The 15,349-nt window shown below is 41.8% G+C and overlaps 1 protein-coding gene and 2 pseudogenes across 1 annotated transcript in view; all 3 read right to left on the minus strand.

Moving 5' to 3' along the window:
- The window catches only part of CNGB3 (cyclic nucleotide gated channel subunit beta 3), a 165,210-nt gene that overhangs the window by 74,885 nt on the left and 74,976 nt on the right, over window positions 1–15,349 (minus strand). Inside the window, exons 5-6 of the mRNA XM_054498565.2 lie at window positions 13,161–13,313; window positions 12,067–12,275 (exon numbers count right to left, since the gene is read on the minus strand). Coding sequence (XP_054354540.1) covers window positions 12,067–12,275; window positions 13,161–13,313 — 362 coding nt within the window. The remainder of the gene's footprint in view (window positions 1–12,066; window positions 12,276–13,160; window positions 13,314–15,349) is intronic.
- Window positions 2,527–5,451, minus strand: LOC129042477 (golgin subfamily A member 2-like; annotated as a pseudogene).
- Window positions 5,574–10,981, minus strand: LOC129042875 (ubiquitin-conjugating enzyme E2 Q2-like; annotated as a pseudogene).

Here is a 15,349-nt window from a genome sequence, read left to right on the forward strand (position 1 = left end):
CCCCTTGAGCTAAACTGCTGCTCCTCCTGTTTCCGAGTATCCTATGAGCAATCTCATCTACACTGCTTAGTGGTCCTACACTGCGCAGTCTCCCTCAGCCCTCATACAACCAATAGCCAAGTTCTACTCATTCTTCCTAAAATTTTCTCATGTCCATTCTCTGCTTTCTGGCACTGCTGTCTCTGCCTTTAGTCTTGTTCCCCTTGATCCATTCTAGAGTGGCAGTCAGATGATCTCTAAATCAGATTACTTAAAATCCTCGTTTATGTCAAATCCTGCAACTCCACATGATTTAAAGGAAAAAAATGCAAGCACCTTTTCAGGGTATACAAAGCTCTACTTTCTGTTTCCCACTCCCTTCCCGGAGCATCCCAGAAACAGAACCCACTCCGTTCAGCAGTTCCTCAAATGCATCAGAGTGATGGCTTTGCCCATGCTGTCCCAGAGCTCAGAACATGTTTTTCCTTTTTTCTTGTGGAGGAAAAAGGTGCAGGTAACTCCAACTCATCCATCAAGATTTGGACTAAGGGCCTTCTCTGTCAGACGGTTTTCTCTAAGCCTTATAGCACCCTGGGCATGTGTTTTCATGACTCACAACATAAAATCCCACCATTTTTCTTTTGTCAGTCTGTCCTAGACATTCTGAACTATGTAAGAGAGTAGGGTCCAATCTTTGTCTTCTATTTCCTCAGTTCCTAACACAGTGTCTAACACATAGTAGGTGTTCAATAAATGTGTGACGAGTGATAGATGACTAGAGAGGCATTTGTTAATATTCAGACCTAAAAGAATTAATGTGAATATTGGACTTACATGTTTCACTTGTATGTAGTAAGGGATTTTCTAAGGGCTCTTAATTAGTTGACCAAAGCATTATAACTTGGGACACATGGAAGTAGCATCTTCTAACAATTATCATTCAGGCTGTCTGGAAGTTTTAAATTGCTGCTTGAGCAATGTTAAAGATTGGTTAGTCAACTCCCTGGTTACTCCCCACACTACTGACTTTTTTGGCTATAATTTTTACTCATATACAGATACTAAATTTTACAGAAATATATTAGAAAATACATGACATGCTTATTTAATGATTTTTACTGTGAAACAAAATGGCTTACTGAGCCAGAGTAGACATAGATACAGGTTCAAATAAATAGCCTTATAAATCATGTGCCACAAGAGTAAAATCAGTCACTTCTCTCAAAGTTTATATGGGACAGCCAGATAGATATCAAGTGCTAGCCAGTTAAGTTAAAACACTACCTCCACCCTGCACTCAGGGAGAATGTTCTTAGCACATTTGTCTGTTTACTTTCAAGGTTGTCTATGATTCTATGATTGAATAAATGTAAATGCAAGTAAAACTTGCTAGATTAAATGAAATGCCATATAGTGATTTTAAAATCTATCTTCTTTAGAGCAGTAAATAAACTTGGCATCATTAGCCTTACGAGGATCAGCATGCTTACCGGTAACAATTAGGTACTTATTTTTAAAATGTCACCCCACTTAATTCTCTCTCCCTCTTTTAAGCCTCATGATTATGCCAGCGACATTTCTTCAGGCGAGGCTTACTTTAGGAAGGATATGCTAATTGCACCTAAATCCTTTTCCAACAGATAGCTTTCGAAGAAGATCTACTCAGGTGTTAGTATATTTACTTAGTATTCACCTCTTCTTTCCGCCCCCTACTCCACCCACAATGGCTAAATCAATTTATTCCAAAATAAAAAGCAAAATAAACAGAAGTTGCATCACCAGGGCGCCATGACCCCATCCTTGCCTCCTTTCTCTGTCCCGTGCTATCAGTAAAGAAGTTTCCCAGCCCCAAATAATTACTAGAACCTCCTCCCCATGTACCAGCTTCAACCTCCTCTATGTATGATGCGGGGGGTGGCCCTACCCTGGAATATACAAAATGTTACACAGATAGAATATGTACACTGGGGAAGGGGAGCCAACCCCAGTAGCCTGTTCTCTTGCCTGGTCTACATTTAGCCCCATTGTCCTGCCTCAGCTGCCTCTCTGAGTAAGAAGATGGGAGCCCCTGTGAGGGAAAAGTTGCTTTAGTGAGTCAGGCCATCAGGGAGGCCACCAGGCCTCCTCCAAATAAATTTATAATTTATAAATTTATAAAATTATAATTTATATATTTATAATTTATAAATATATAAATTATATTTATAAATTATATTCCAAATAAATAAATAAATAAATCAATTTATAATTTATAAATATATAAATTATATTTATAAATTATATTCCAAATAAATAAATAATTCCAAATAAATAAATAAATTTAAGAGCCTCTGGCTCTTAAATAACAACAATAATCATCCAGAAATTAAGGACTCAGCCCTGGCCAAGGTGGCAAAAGGTCAGCACTTGTTTGTCTCCCCCCATCACACAGGGGTCTTACCTTGCTCCTCTAAGGATAACGGGGTGACTGGGAAGGGGTGGTAAGGACCTGGTGGGGATGGAGCCTCTGGCCCCACTTCTCCAAGCTTTGCTGACAGTGGCCGGCTTTTAGATGACGGTGATCTTCACCTCATTTCTTGTCAGCATGATAGAAAAATGGAATGCAGGGGTTGCTGCCCAAGCCTTGGTGCTCCTGGGGATTTTGCATCTCAGGAAGCAGTTGCATAATCTGCTGTGCAGTGGGATTTTCATGGGGAGAACCCTCCCTGGCCTCTTCTTGTGCAGGCTCCATGCTGTGGGCGAGGTTCAGCTTTCAAAGATCACTCTGTTTGTTGGCAGCCCCAAGCTCCCGTGGGAGCTGGGGCACCTGGAGTGGGCTCATCAATAGGGTTCTGGGCAGCTGCCAGGAATTTGCCATGCCACTTGTTGTGGTTGCCCACAAGCTGCAACACCAGCTCCTGCAGCTCCAGCAGCTCCAGCAGCTTCACCTTCATCTCCTCCTTGTCCTGGGCCAGGCTGCTGATGTATTCCTTCTGGCGCCACATCTTCAGCACTGCCCTCTAGCTCTGGTACAGTGTGATGTACTTTCCTATGGGAGGACAGGGTTCAGATGCTGGGACCCCTCTGACCACCGTGCAGCTCCCCCTGCCATGCCCTGGCCTCCCACTCACTGATGATGTCTGTCTCTCCAGACAGCTGGATGCAGCGACGTTCCAGTTTTTCCATCTGCTCCTTCAGGTCCACCTTCTCCTGCATGAGCTCCATAAAGTGGCTCTGCAGCTTCTCCATGGCCCCCTGCAGGGCCCGGTGGGCCTCCCCACACGCAGAATCGCCTCCAGTCCCTGGGACTAGGGCTGCTGCCTCTGGCTTCTCCTGGACTGAGGCCACCAAGTGAGCCAGACACTGACAGCTCACCCTTTGCTCCTTCAGCTGCCCACGTGGCCATGCCTGCTCCTCCTCGGCACTGGCCACAGCTGAGTTTAAAAATGCCACCATGGCCTCCCGACTCTCCAGTTGCTCTGGGATGCTTGGCATGAGCGGAAGGGCCTCCTCCTCACTGTCCAGTCCATCTCCTTCCCCGCGGAGAGCCATGAGGGTCAGCTGGGCCTGTAGCTGCTACTTCTGCTGGCTGGTAGCTTCCAGGTGCTCCTGGGTCTCCTGCAACTCTTGGCAGGCCATCTTGGCCACCCCTTTGCCCTGAGCTTCCTCCCGCTGCAGCTGGTCTATGAGCTGGGTCTGCAGCAGTAACTGCTTGTGGACCTCCTTCTCATAGGGCACCTGCTGATAGGTGGCCACGTACTGCTGCAGGTGACCCAGGTACTGATCTCACTACTGCTGTAGACTCTGAGCCTCTTGGCTCTTCAGCTCTACCATCTCCTTCAGCTCGCCCAGCTTCTCACCCAGCTCCTTCTTGATGTGCTGCTCCGACTGTGGTGTGCTGGTGATCTCCATGTTCCCATTGTTCAGCTTCATGAAGCCAGTCTGCAGCTCGGCCAGCTGCTCCTTGAGCTCGCTGTTCTGGGAGACTGCATGACTGATGGTGGTGAGGTCATTCTGCATGGTCTCCAGGGTTTGCCTGTGCACCTCCGCCTGCTCCTCCAAGAGCTCAGCCTTCTGCTCTAGCTCCAGCAGCCTCTCCTCCTGCTCTTGGTTGAGGTGACTCAAGCCCTCATTGTCTTGCACCTGGGCTTGGAGCTGTCCTGCCAGATGCTCCAGCTCCTTCCACAGGTGCTCAGCCTCCACTTGTAGCTGCTGCTCCACCTCAGAGGGCCCTGCTGGGGGCTCCAGGAGCAGGGGTTCAGCGATCTGTTTCCTCAGTTTTACCAAGCTCATCTCCAGCTCCTGTACCGGAGTCATGCTGTGCTCCTTCTCCTCCCTCAATGTGTGCACCTGCTCTGACATCGGCTGCATTCTCTGCTACCACATGGTGCTCCCTCCTTTCAGATTTTCAGTATATTGATCTTTCTCCATCTGTAGCTGTTTCAGTGACTCCATAACCTGCCCCAGGTGTGCTTCCAGCTGTGCCTGCTCCTCCATGGCCTGCTGTAACTGCTGGTTAGCATCAGGGGGTTCACACTGGCTTGAGGACTATTGAAGCAGGAGCTTGGTCCTCTCCAGCTTCTTTTGCAGATCCTCCAAGTTGAGCTGGATCCCTGACTTCTCCATCACTAGGACTCAAATTTCTCTTCTAATTCTGAGTTCTGCTGCTTCAGATCCTCATATAACTCCAGCCTGAGGGCATCTCACTCTTTGGTTAACTCTTTGTTGTACTTGTCTGTCTTCTTCTGCTGTGTAGAGACAGCAGAGAGAGCCCACTCCAACTCTCCCACACACTGCCAGGAATACTGCAGGTGGCTGGCCAGATCCTTTGACTCTCCTTCAAACTGCCCGGCAGCACGCTGAGTATAACACAGGGCTGTCCATAACTCTGCCTTCTCGGACATGAGGATCCCTGTGGTCTGAATTTGAACCTGTAACTACTCCCTTTGGCTCCCTGCTTTCAGTTGCTTGCTTTCTTTTCTTCTTCCAGTTGATCCAGAATTTCTTGGTTCTGTTGTTTCCCCAGATCCTTCAGGTTAGCAGATGATGCAGAGCTCTCCCCATTGACAAAGGATGTAGACTCAGAGGCAAGACTATTGAGCTGTTGGAGAGTTGTCTTGGGCTCTTTGTCAATGAGAAAGTCTTGGTTTCATCCATGAGATTGGGACCAATGTCAGCATCATGATTCCGAGGTGCCGCCATGCTAGTGAGACTGGCACCAGGGGAAGAGACACCACCAGCTAACATGGTGTCATGAGCAGACAGTTGTAGGGGAGAAGCATGGTCTTTGCACGTATCCTCAGGTGAATGGCAACCACCAGAAGTGGTTGTCTCAGGGTTGCTGCCATTTTTTATTTTCTCCTTTTTTGCTCTTGTACATACACCAGGGTTGTTTCTATGCTGATATTCTCTCAATGTTTTCTTGGCCACAGCTAATTTGCTCTGTAGGGTTTCTTCTGACATCACACAGCAGGGTGGGAGGTGGGGTTGGGGCCATATCAGCACAATCCTGGCAACCACTGCTAAACACATCCAGTCATCTACCAGGCAGATGTGCAACTGAGCCAGAGGAGAGTTAACCAGGGCCACACTAGAATGCAGAATAGGGTGTGGCCTCAATTGGTTGATAAGAAAGATGAAAGGGAAAGGAAGCATGGCCAGGTGGCAGCATGTCCAGAGGGACCATTTTTCTCATGCATCTGTACAATGGAATTATAGGATTGTTGGGCTCTTGCTAGATTATATTGATTCTTATTTGCTCCAAACTGCACTCTGGCTTTGCCTCTGACTAAGATGACATTTATTTGCATGATGACCGATTCTTTTGTGTAGGCACAGCTACAGCCCTGTTTTGTGAGTTCCATACACAGTGCTCCCCCACCCAATACATACCCTTCTGAAAGAACAGGTAACACCACTTGAAGAAATGGAGGATAAAATGGAAAATTATCCTGCTACCCTCCAAAGTCTGTGAATCCCAATACTAATAACTTGGCAATTCAGTTTAAGGTCCTCTTCATGAGGCCAGTTATCTCAAGGCAATAACATTCTTCCCAGGCCTCTTAAGAAATACTCCTTTACCCCAGAAAAGGCCCTTCTTTCTGGTGTCAGGAGCCATGGTCCAGAAACAAATCCAATAGAATTTCAGCCATTTACCTCTCAGATTGCCCCCTCCCTGAAGTTCTACTTTCCTGGGTTTTTTGTGTTTTGTGTTTTGTTTTTGGCCTTGGTTCTTCATTCTTTCCCCCATATGAGTCAGTAAAAATGTAGCCATTAGCAACTTCAGTCAATATATAACAGATTCATACTTTAGGATGACAACCCAGTTGACAACCACAACAGTTTCTTAAAAGATATGTTAAACAAAATATATTCTATGCTTTCTTTTTCTTTTATGATCTGAAGATCATTGTGCAAAAGACTATCAGGGTTGACCTTCTGCATTTAACATGCCAGTCGTGTACTGTCATTTATGAGTTCCACTGAATAAATCCTTTTCAAGCAATATTGCTCATGCTTTTGCCAGAAGATAAAAATCAAGTAAGAGTTAATTCTCTATCAGGAAGAGGACAAAAAAATTCCAGCAGACCTGTTTTATGTTTTATAACTCCGTGATCTGCATACGTCCCTGAGCTCTTTCGTAAGTCTATCTGAAGCTTGCACTGACCCAAACACCACATCACATTTAAATGGCCTTGACTTTGAGTCTTCCTAATTTTCTCTAATGTTGCCAAATTTTCTTTTTCAGTTCCTTCATCCTCCGACTTTTTCCCACTAATACGTTCTTCTTCCTTCATCTTACAGTGATTTAAGTATTTTACATCTCTAGCCATCTCTTCTTCCTCTTCTTCTGAAGTCACTTCTGTTTTCCCATTCTGACCCATGGGTAGTGGTTGATCTAGCATCTCAAACATCCAGGTGCTTAGGAAGGTTATATAATCTGCAGAGTTCGCATATCAACCACTTCAATTGCTGACGGAGGTAATTGTTGTTCTTAGTATCTTCTAGAAGTTCCAGAACTGATGTCAGATTTGGGTCATCAGAGTCCACAAACCATATTGGTGAAAAAGATGGATAGGATTCTTGGAATCTCTAAGGCAGGAGAAGAGGCTCAACCCATCATGGAACAGTCCTGGCCTCCGTGGTGTCTTGTCCACGGGAGATTCGGCAATGTGTAAATATTCAGGAGGCTGGCCCAGGTGCAGGGCTGCGCGGGCGCGCTGCTGTCCCGTCCCGCCGCCGCCAACTCAGTCCGCAAGGCTGAGCATGGGGCACCACTGTAGCTCTTTGTGAGCCTGCGCCAAGCCGCACACTGCGACCCGTATTCACTCCTTCTGATAAACAATTCATAGAAACTTCATAATTTTACACAGGACAGATGGAAGAAGTATTTAAAAACAGTATTACCTGAAACAATTATAATGCAGATTAAATGATTATTCAAGGAAATAAAATCCTTGAACTGAGATTATCATTCATTCACTCCTTCAAACATTTCTTGAGTATACTCTAAGTTCCTAGGATAGATAAATAAGTGAATCGAATACTGTCCCTACTCTCAAGAAACTTATCCTCAGGTAAGAAAGAGAGATACATAGACAAATAGGAGACAAGAGGGAAAAGTGAAGGGTGTGGACATCCATTCACTTAATTCATTTAACAATCAATTGTGTATTTTCTATATGCCAGACCCTGAGCTAGGTATCTTATTCAATCTTCATAATAGGTTTATGAGGTGGGTACTGAGATAGCCAGGTGGGAGGGGGTTGCTGGAGAAACTCCAACCAGCCTGCCCACTGAGGTGGAGCCTTGGAAAGTTTGCTACATTTGCAGTAGGGAGGAGCCTGGCCCCTCCTCTTCCTGTATGGAACCTGGAATTCGAACAGTGGGCAGGAAGCACTCTAGCAGGGGGCTCTGACCTTGTGGAAGATCCCTGTTTCCCCCCTTTTTAAACCTTTTCACCCAATAAAACCCTGCTTCACTCACCCTTCAAACCGTCTCCAAGCCTAAATTTTCATGGCCATGGGACAGACAAGGACCCTGTCTTTAGCTGAACTAAGGAAAAGTCCTGTAACAGTATGACTATTCCCATTTTGGGGGATTGAAAAGATTGTATTCAATGAAAGGGTAAGTTTAGTCTCTTCAAGTTAATGCTATTAGCAAATTTCAGAAGTGAAATTTGACCCCGGACTGTTTGTTTCTACTACTTCATTATTAGCCTAATTGATATTTAATACTATTAAATAACAGAATTATGAGTAAAGTGCAGGAAACACAGAAAAGGGAGTGGTTTTCTTCAGACTGGTTTATAAAGAGCAATTGAAAGGATTAAGTACCAAAAGCAGTTGAGTATAAAGGAAGGCCTAATTGACATTGTAACTAGATGACACTGAGGATTTCTGTGAATTTTGTGATTGGTAGGTTTAGCAAAGGGTTGTGGATGTGAGTGTCTCTTATCTAAATAATCTTCACTGTCATTTCCCAGTCAATTTCTGCTATCTATAAAGGAAATTACATACAAGAGACTTTTTGTTCAACTGCGTTTCAAAATTCTGTTATCTTTGTAGCACCACTTTCAGGAGAAAGATTTTATAAATAAATGCTGTGAAAAACTTGTAAGGCCTCCTGGTTTCTATTGTAGCTGTTAGCACCTCAACCTGTTGTCTGTTACTTGTTTGTTTTCCTTCAATGCCTTGGGGAATTAATATTTCCATCCTCCAGTTATGGTGCATTTATTTAATAAATAAATAAAGTAGATGTATCTACCTAGCAACTGTAGGTATTTAATAAATGTTTCTTGAATGAATGAATGAATGATTCAGTAGTGTATACCAATCATAGCATAGATAGCTAAATATAGTGAGACCTTCAGATTGGGTACTAAATGTGCATAGTCTTCTTACCAAAATGTAATCAAGTTTCAAAGGCTGCAGCTACTTACTCTAAATTAAAGAAACAATTAAACTTCTTTTGAACAAACAAAGCAATTATTTCCTGCTCTATATTTGTAGCTTATGATAATGCATTTTAAATAGAACCTGTTGAGTGTGTTTTTCACTGGTTATTTTTCTTGGTTGTAACACTTCATTGTGTGCAAAGGCCTCTTAGAAAATTGAAAATAAAAGTCTCCCTTTACTGATTTTGTCATTTTCCATTTGTCAAACATTGATTTCCTCCCCCCTTGTGAGTCTAATGGAGGTTGAAATTAGTGTTCCTTTTGTTGCTATTGTTCACTTCTTATTTGTGCACCATCATCGCCATTCATCAAGCTGCCAGGTTGCTCTGGGGATGGTGCTGGTGAGTTAACTAATGCTCTAAAGTCTGCACAAGGAATTTTTTGAATAGACTTTTGGCATAGCTTTGGCTTTTGCCTTTAGTATTTCTTTCTAGGAAAGATTTCAAATATAGAAAACACTTCCCAGAAAATGACAATTATTTTAAGGAAGAAAAAAATATTCAAAACTATTGCTTTCAGCTTTTTGATAATTTAAGACCTTCTGAAGATTCAACAGACAATATTAAGAAGATTAAGCGACCTAACTATCTTCTTCAAAATTCTACATGGACCTAAGATGCCATATAGGCAGTCAGTCTGCTCTTCCTATTGAGACATTGGAGGACATGTTCTGTGCAGCCCTTGCTGAGCCTTGGGAGGAGGATGGCACATTGGCCACAGTTGGAAAGGAAGCATCCTTCTTGTTAGCTGGGGAAGGGGATTGGGGTAGTGGTTATAAGACTTGGGTTTGTGCTTGTGAAAATACATTTTTCTGTTTCTTAGATTGATTGGATTGACAATAAACTTCCATCAACACTGAGAATAAATCCAGGAGAAGATAATTTCTCCTAAGGTTAAGAATGCTAATTTCTTAGGAAGGGCACTGCATTTGATCATGAGAAATAGGATGTGATGAATTTGGCAAGTAAAGAATAAAAAGATAAACCTGTAGATGCCATATTCATTAAAAAACAAAACACCAGTGGAAGTGTTCTATGTACTTGTGATTTGCCCATATCTGTGAGGGGTGTGGCTACCTCTCTGTGGTTTGTCTGTATTGATGGAGATATGGATGGCTCATTGCTCTTTCATTCTCTTACCACACTGAATAATAGTATATTTTGCAATGGTGGAAATCTTCTGTGCTGTCCACTAGACACGTGGTTGTTGAGTTCTGGAAATATGAACAATGTGGCTGAGAAACCTGAATTTTTAATGTTATTTAATTGTAACTAATTCAAATTTAAGTTTGAATGGACATATTTGCCTAGTGGTCACCATATTGGACAGCACGATGAATCTGTATTGATTAAAATGGTCTTGACCATACAATGGCCAAAAAGCAAGTGAAAAAATGCTCCACATCACTAATCATCAGAGGAATGCAAATCAAAACCACAATGAGATACCATCTCATACAAGTCAGAATGGCTATTACTAAAAAGTCAAAAAACAGCTGATGCTGGCAAAGGCTGCAGAGAAAAGGGAGCACTTATAAACTGTTGGTAGGAGGGTAAATCAGTTCAGCCACTGTGGAAATCAACTTGGAGATTTCTCAAAAAACTTAAAACAGACCAACCATTTGACCCAGCAATCCCATTACTGGGTATATATCCAAAAGAAGACAAATCTTTCTAACAAAAAGACACATGCACCTGCATGTTCATTGCAGCATTATTTACAATAGCAAAGACATGAAATCATTCTAGGTACCCACTAACGGTGGACTGAATAAAGAGAATGTGGCACATACACACCATGGAACGAGATCATGTCGTTTGCAGGAACATGGATGCAGCTGGAGGCCCTTATCCTAAGCAAATTAACGCAGGAACAGAAAACCAAATACAGCATGTTTTCACTTATAAGTGAAACATTGGGTACTTACGGACATAAAGATCAGAACGATAGAAACTGGGGATGACTAGAGGGAGGAGGAATGCAGGGAGGAAGTGGGGAAGTGTAGAAAACCTAATTATTGGGTACTATGTCCAGTACCTGGGTCAATCGTACCCCAAATCTCAGCATCACCCAAGATACCCAGGTAACAATTCTGTGTGTGTATCTCCCGAATATAAAATAAAAATTGGAAAAAAAAAAGGATCACGAAAGCTTTGCTTTCTATGTTAAGTTTTCCCAAAGTGTCCAGGCCGAAAACGCTGTGATTGATTTCTCTACTACATGCAGACACTTCACTCGGTTCCTACTACACAAAGATAAACAAGGCACAGTCCGTGTCCTAAAATATTACAGCCTAGTACTTTCTCACAACACCAGGCTGTCTCCTAAGAAGGTTGAGTAGGTTCTAATGAGTGAAATAATACCTATCTTAGTTTTAAAAGTATTGAGGTGAACGGTAGACTGTAATTTGATTAAAAACAGCTGCTTCACAGACTGTTTGAGGCTTGATTACCAGAGGAATATATATTAAATGGTTTCTTCTTTTGGTATTGATAATTGATCCATTTAAAAAACATTATTTAGGTAAAATATGTGGATAGTTTCAACATTTCAGACTTGGCACTCTCTTTGTATGCTCAAGTATTGTCAAATTCTGAAACAATTGCTAACCTGAACCTGTGTGATTGTAGAGGCAAGGCCTGGGTTAGGATCCTGGCTCAGCTACTATCTAGCTTTGGGCTTTGAGCAAATAACCTCCCTCTCTAAACCTCAGTTTCCTCATTTGTAAATGGGGCTAATTACATCTTTTTCATAGTGTCATTGAAAGGATTAAGGGAGGTATTATAAATAAGTTAACTGGAACAATAATGCTAGCTGACATTTAATACTCATTCACTAGGCACCAGACACAGTCTAGGCACTTCACAGGCCTCAACTTATTTAATCTTACCATCAATATTATGATGGTGTTTTTGTTGTTTTCACTTTAAATATAAGGAAACTAAGGTACAGGGAGATGCACGTTCTCCAGCACATTGTGAACACTCAATGGCTGTTTTGTAATTATTTTCTTGTTATTATTGCTCATAACTTCTTGCAATTATCCATGCAGATAGCCAGTCAAACATTAAATAAAACTATGCTGTTATTTTTTGTAGCCCAATTAGATGTTATTCACGTTTCAGTTTCTGCCTTTCCCGAACCCCACTTACTATTATGTCTCCTCCTCTTACAAACTGGAGTCTGGGCTGGATAAATAGCGTATCATAAAGGTAGATGATATCGCATATGATGTCCGCAATAAGCCAGTAGTGTATGTTGTCCGCGGTTTGATATGGGAAGACGAGGCGCAGTGGTATAAACCAGCAGTTCCAGTTATAGGCAAGGGTGACAAGCAAGAGCCACAGGAGATAGAGTCGATCTGGAAAAACAGCAAGTGGTGCAATCCAAATGACATAGAACAAACACAGAAAGAATTCTGTTGCTTAGTTTGGGGAGGTTGGGGCACTACCCTCTAGAGAGCAATTTGCCGTACGAGGCTCTATTAAACATTCAACACCATTCTGCCTCTGGACTGTGAGGCTCCGGGCTTTACAAGAGATGTTAAATGATCTTATCACCTCTTCCGAAAGTGGACAGTTTCCTTCCAGTCTCCTTAAGAAGTGGCCCCTCTGAGTCTGTCCGCACAGGTAACTGTACTATTTGGATCAGGAAACGAGAATTTCAAGAAAAGTTGGAAGGACTTTGCACAGACATCACTGCAGCCACATATCTTTAGTTCCTCAGTAGATAAGTTGCAGGATTGATTGCCCAGGGCGGGTGGCAGAAAGGCCACATCCTGCCAGAAGGAGTATGGCACTGAATGGGAGGGCAGAGGGTCAGCCCATTAACACAGTCCATGTGCCTTCATACATAGCCCTTCTCTGCCTATGGGAGGCTGCAGGAAAGGATTTGTTCAATTAGAATAATCAACAATGTGAAGCCATGGAAGAAGACTGACACTTTATATTGATGTGTGAGTGTGTCAGTGCACATATTGCGGAGTGCTTTGGGCCTTCTTTTCAAAGGTAATTAGGGGCAGGAGAGGATCTGGACTGCCTTTTAAATATAGGCGGGAATATTGTATTTCTTGTCTTCACCAAAGATGGGCAAATGATCCTTTGCAGGTTATATAATTTAAATTCTGCTTCCTAGTTAGATTGAGAATATGAAGTAAGGATAATAGAAGCTATCTGTGACTTTGAGTCACAGGGTTTCTTGGGGATAGCCAGCCCTCCCACTATGATAGTTCACCCTTTGATAATACCTGTGTATGAATCTATGCTGTTTGGAAGTTTAAGTCGCTTTAAGTACTCTGTTAAAGGCATCTTCTTGACTTTGAAACACAACAGCCTGTGGTAATGTTCTTCTGCTGGCTTATCATCGCTTTCTTTTACTGGTGGTACAGCCATGGGCTTTGCTTCATAGGAAAAAAAAAAAGATGAAGCATTTGAAGAGGTTAAGTTAGCTTAGTTAAAAACTTGAATTTCTTAACCAAACACCGCATGTTCTCACTCATAAGTGGGAGTTGAACAATGAGAACATATGGGCACATGGAGGGGAACATCACACACTGGGGCCTGTCGAGGGGTGGGGGACAAGGGGAGGGATAGCATTAGGAAAAATACCTAATGTAGATGATGGGATGATGGGTGCAGCAAACCACCATAGCACATGTATACCTATGTAACAAACCTGCATGTTCTGCACATATATCCCAGAAATTAAAGTATAAAAAACCCAAAAAACTTGAATTTCTTAAAGTCAGAACATTTATGAATCTTCCTCTTCTGATACAGACAGATGAAACAAAACCTTCATGACATTTAAAATAGTGACATTTATTTCACTGTGTGTGTGTTTGTATAAAGAAAAAATATGTCAATGTAAAAAATTAAAGGAAAACAATTTTTAAAATAAATAAATGTTAATAAATTTTTGCAAAAAAAAAGAACAGGAAAAACTACTAAATGATGACAAAATTCAGGATAGTGGTTACCTTGGCAAGGGGGCTTTGTCACCTGGGGAGACCGGAAGTTTTCTCTAGTGAGGGAAATGTCCTTTATCTTGGAGGGTGGTGATGGTGATGCAACAGGACTATTCATGTGTAAAAATTATCCAGGCATGGTGGTGCATGCCTGTAGTTCCAGCTCCTCTGAAGGCTAAGGCAAGAGGATCATTTAAGCCCAAGAGTTAGAGGTGGCAGTCAGCTATGACTGTGCCACTGCACTCCAGCCTGGGTGACAGAGCAAGCCCCTGCCATTAAAAGAATAAAATAAGATTAAATAAATATATAAATAAAATGTTTGTCTACACTGACATATTTATGGATGAAATATAGTGTCTGGAATTTGCTTTAAAAACTCATTGTAACTCCAATGTTACAGGAAATAAATTTTAAAAAATGAAAAAAGAATAGTTAAAATAATTGAGCTGTACACTTAATATTTGTGGATTTTACAGTTTTTAAATTATGTCTCAAATAAAAATGTAGAGTATAAAATAAAGACATTCTCACATTAAAAAAAGAAAACAAATCATGTTGTATATCTTAAAAGTATACAATAAAAACAAAATAAAATAGTAACATTTATGAAAATATACAGGTAATGTAAACACTGAAATTTGGAAATATGTAACAGGTTTAAAGCTCACAAATAAGGTGTCACAAAGATGTTACAAATAGAATATTTTAAATACAAGCTAGATTTTCACATACTTTGGAGCATCAGTAAAGCCAGAGATCCAAAACACTGCAAATGTACATCATTCCATAGGTTTTGGTTTGGTGCTTCTTTACCCTCACACATGTCACACACAATATTCTTTTCAATATATCTTTATGAAGTATAATAACTATGATTTCTTTTAGCCTCTTCTGTTTAAAAAGAAACTGTTATACAATACACAGTTTATTTTGAAAAACCACATTCTCTTATACAGAACTATAAGGAATCTCAACTCCATCCCATGTAATTATCAACTTGATTTGCATTTATATGTTAAACAACCAAGCTTTGTTCTATTCTTTTTCTGTATATATATAAATATTTTACATAGATGTAATCATAGTATGTATTACTTTTGTGCTCTATATTATCATTTTTTTTTTTTCGGAGTCTTGCTCTGTCGCCAGGCTGGAGTACAGTGGCACAATTTTGGCTCACTGCAACCTCTGCCTCCTGGGTTCAAACGATTCCCCTGCCTCAGCCTCCCAAGCAGCTGGTACTACAGGCACGTGCCACCATGCCTGGCTAATTTTTTGTATTTTAGTAGAGACAGGGTTTCACCATGTTGGCCAGGATGGTCTTGATCTCCTGACCTTGTGATCTGCCCGCCTCGGCCTCCCAAAGGGCTGGGATTACAGGCATGAGCCACCACGCCTGGCCAATTAATTTTTCATACACACATTTTTGTAATTATTAGGGTGGTTGATAATAGTCCCTCCCCTTACCT

The sequence above is a fragment of the Pongo pygmaeus genome, chromosome 7, assembly GCF_028885625.2.
Source record: "Pongo pygmaeus isolate AG05252 chromosome 7, NHGRI_mPonPyg2-v2.0_pri, whole genome shotgun sequence".
In the NCBI taxonomy this organism is placed as follows: domain Eukaryota; kingdom Metazoa; phylum Chordata; class Mammalia; order Primates; family Hominidae; genus Pongo; species Pongo pygmaeus.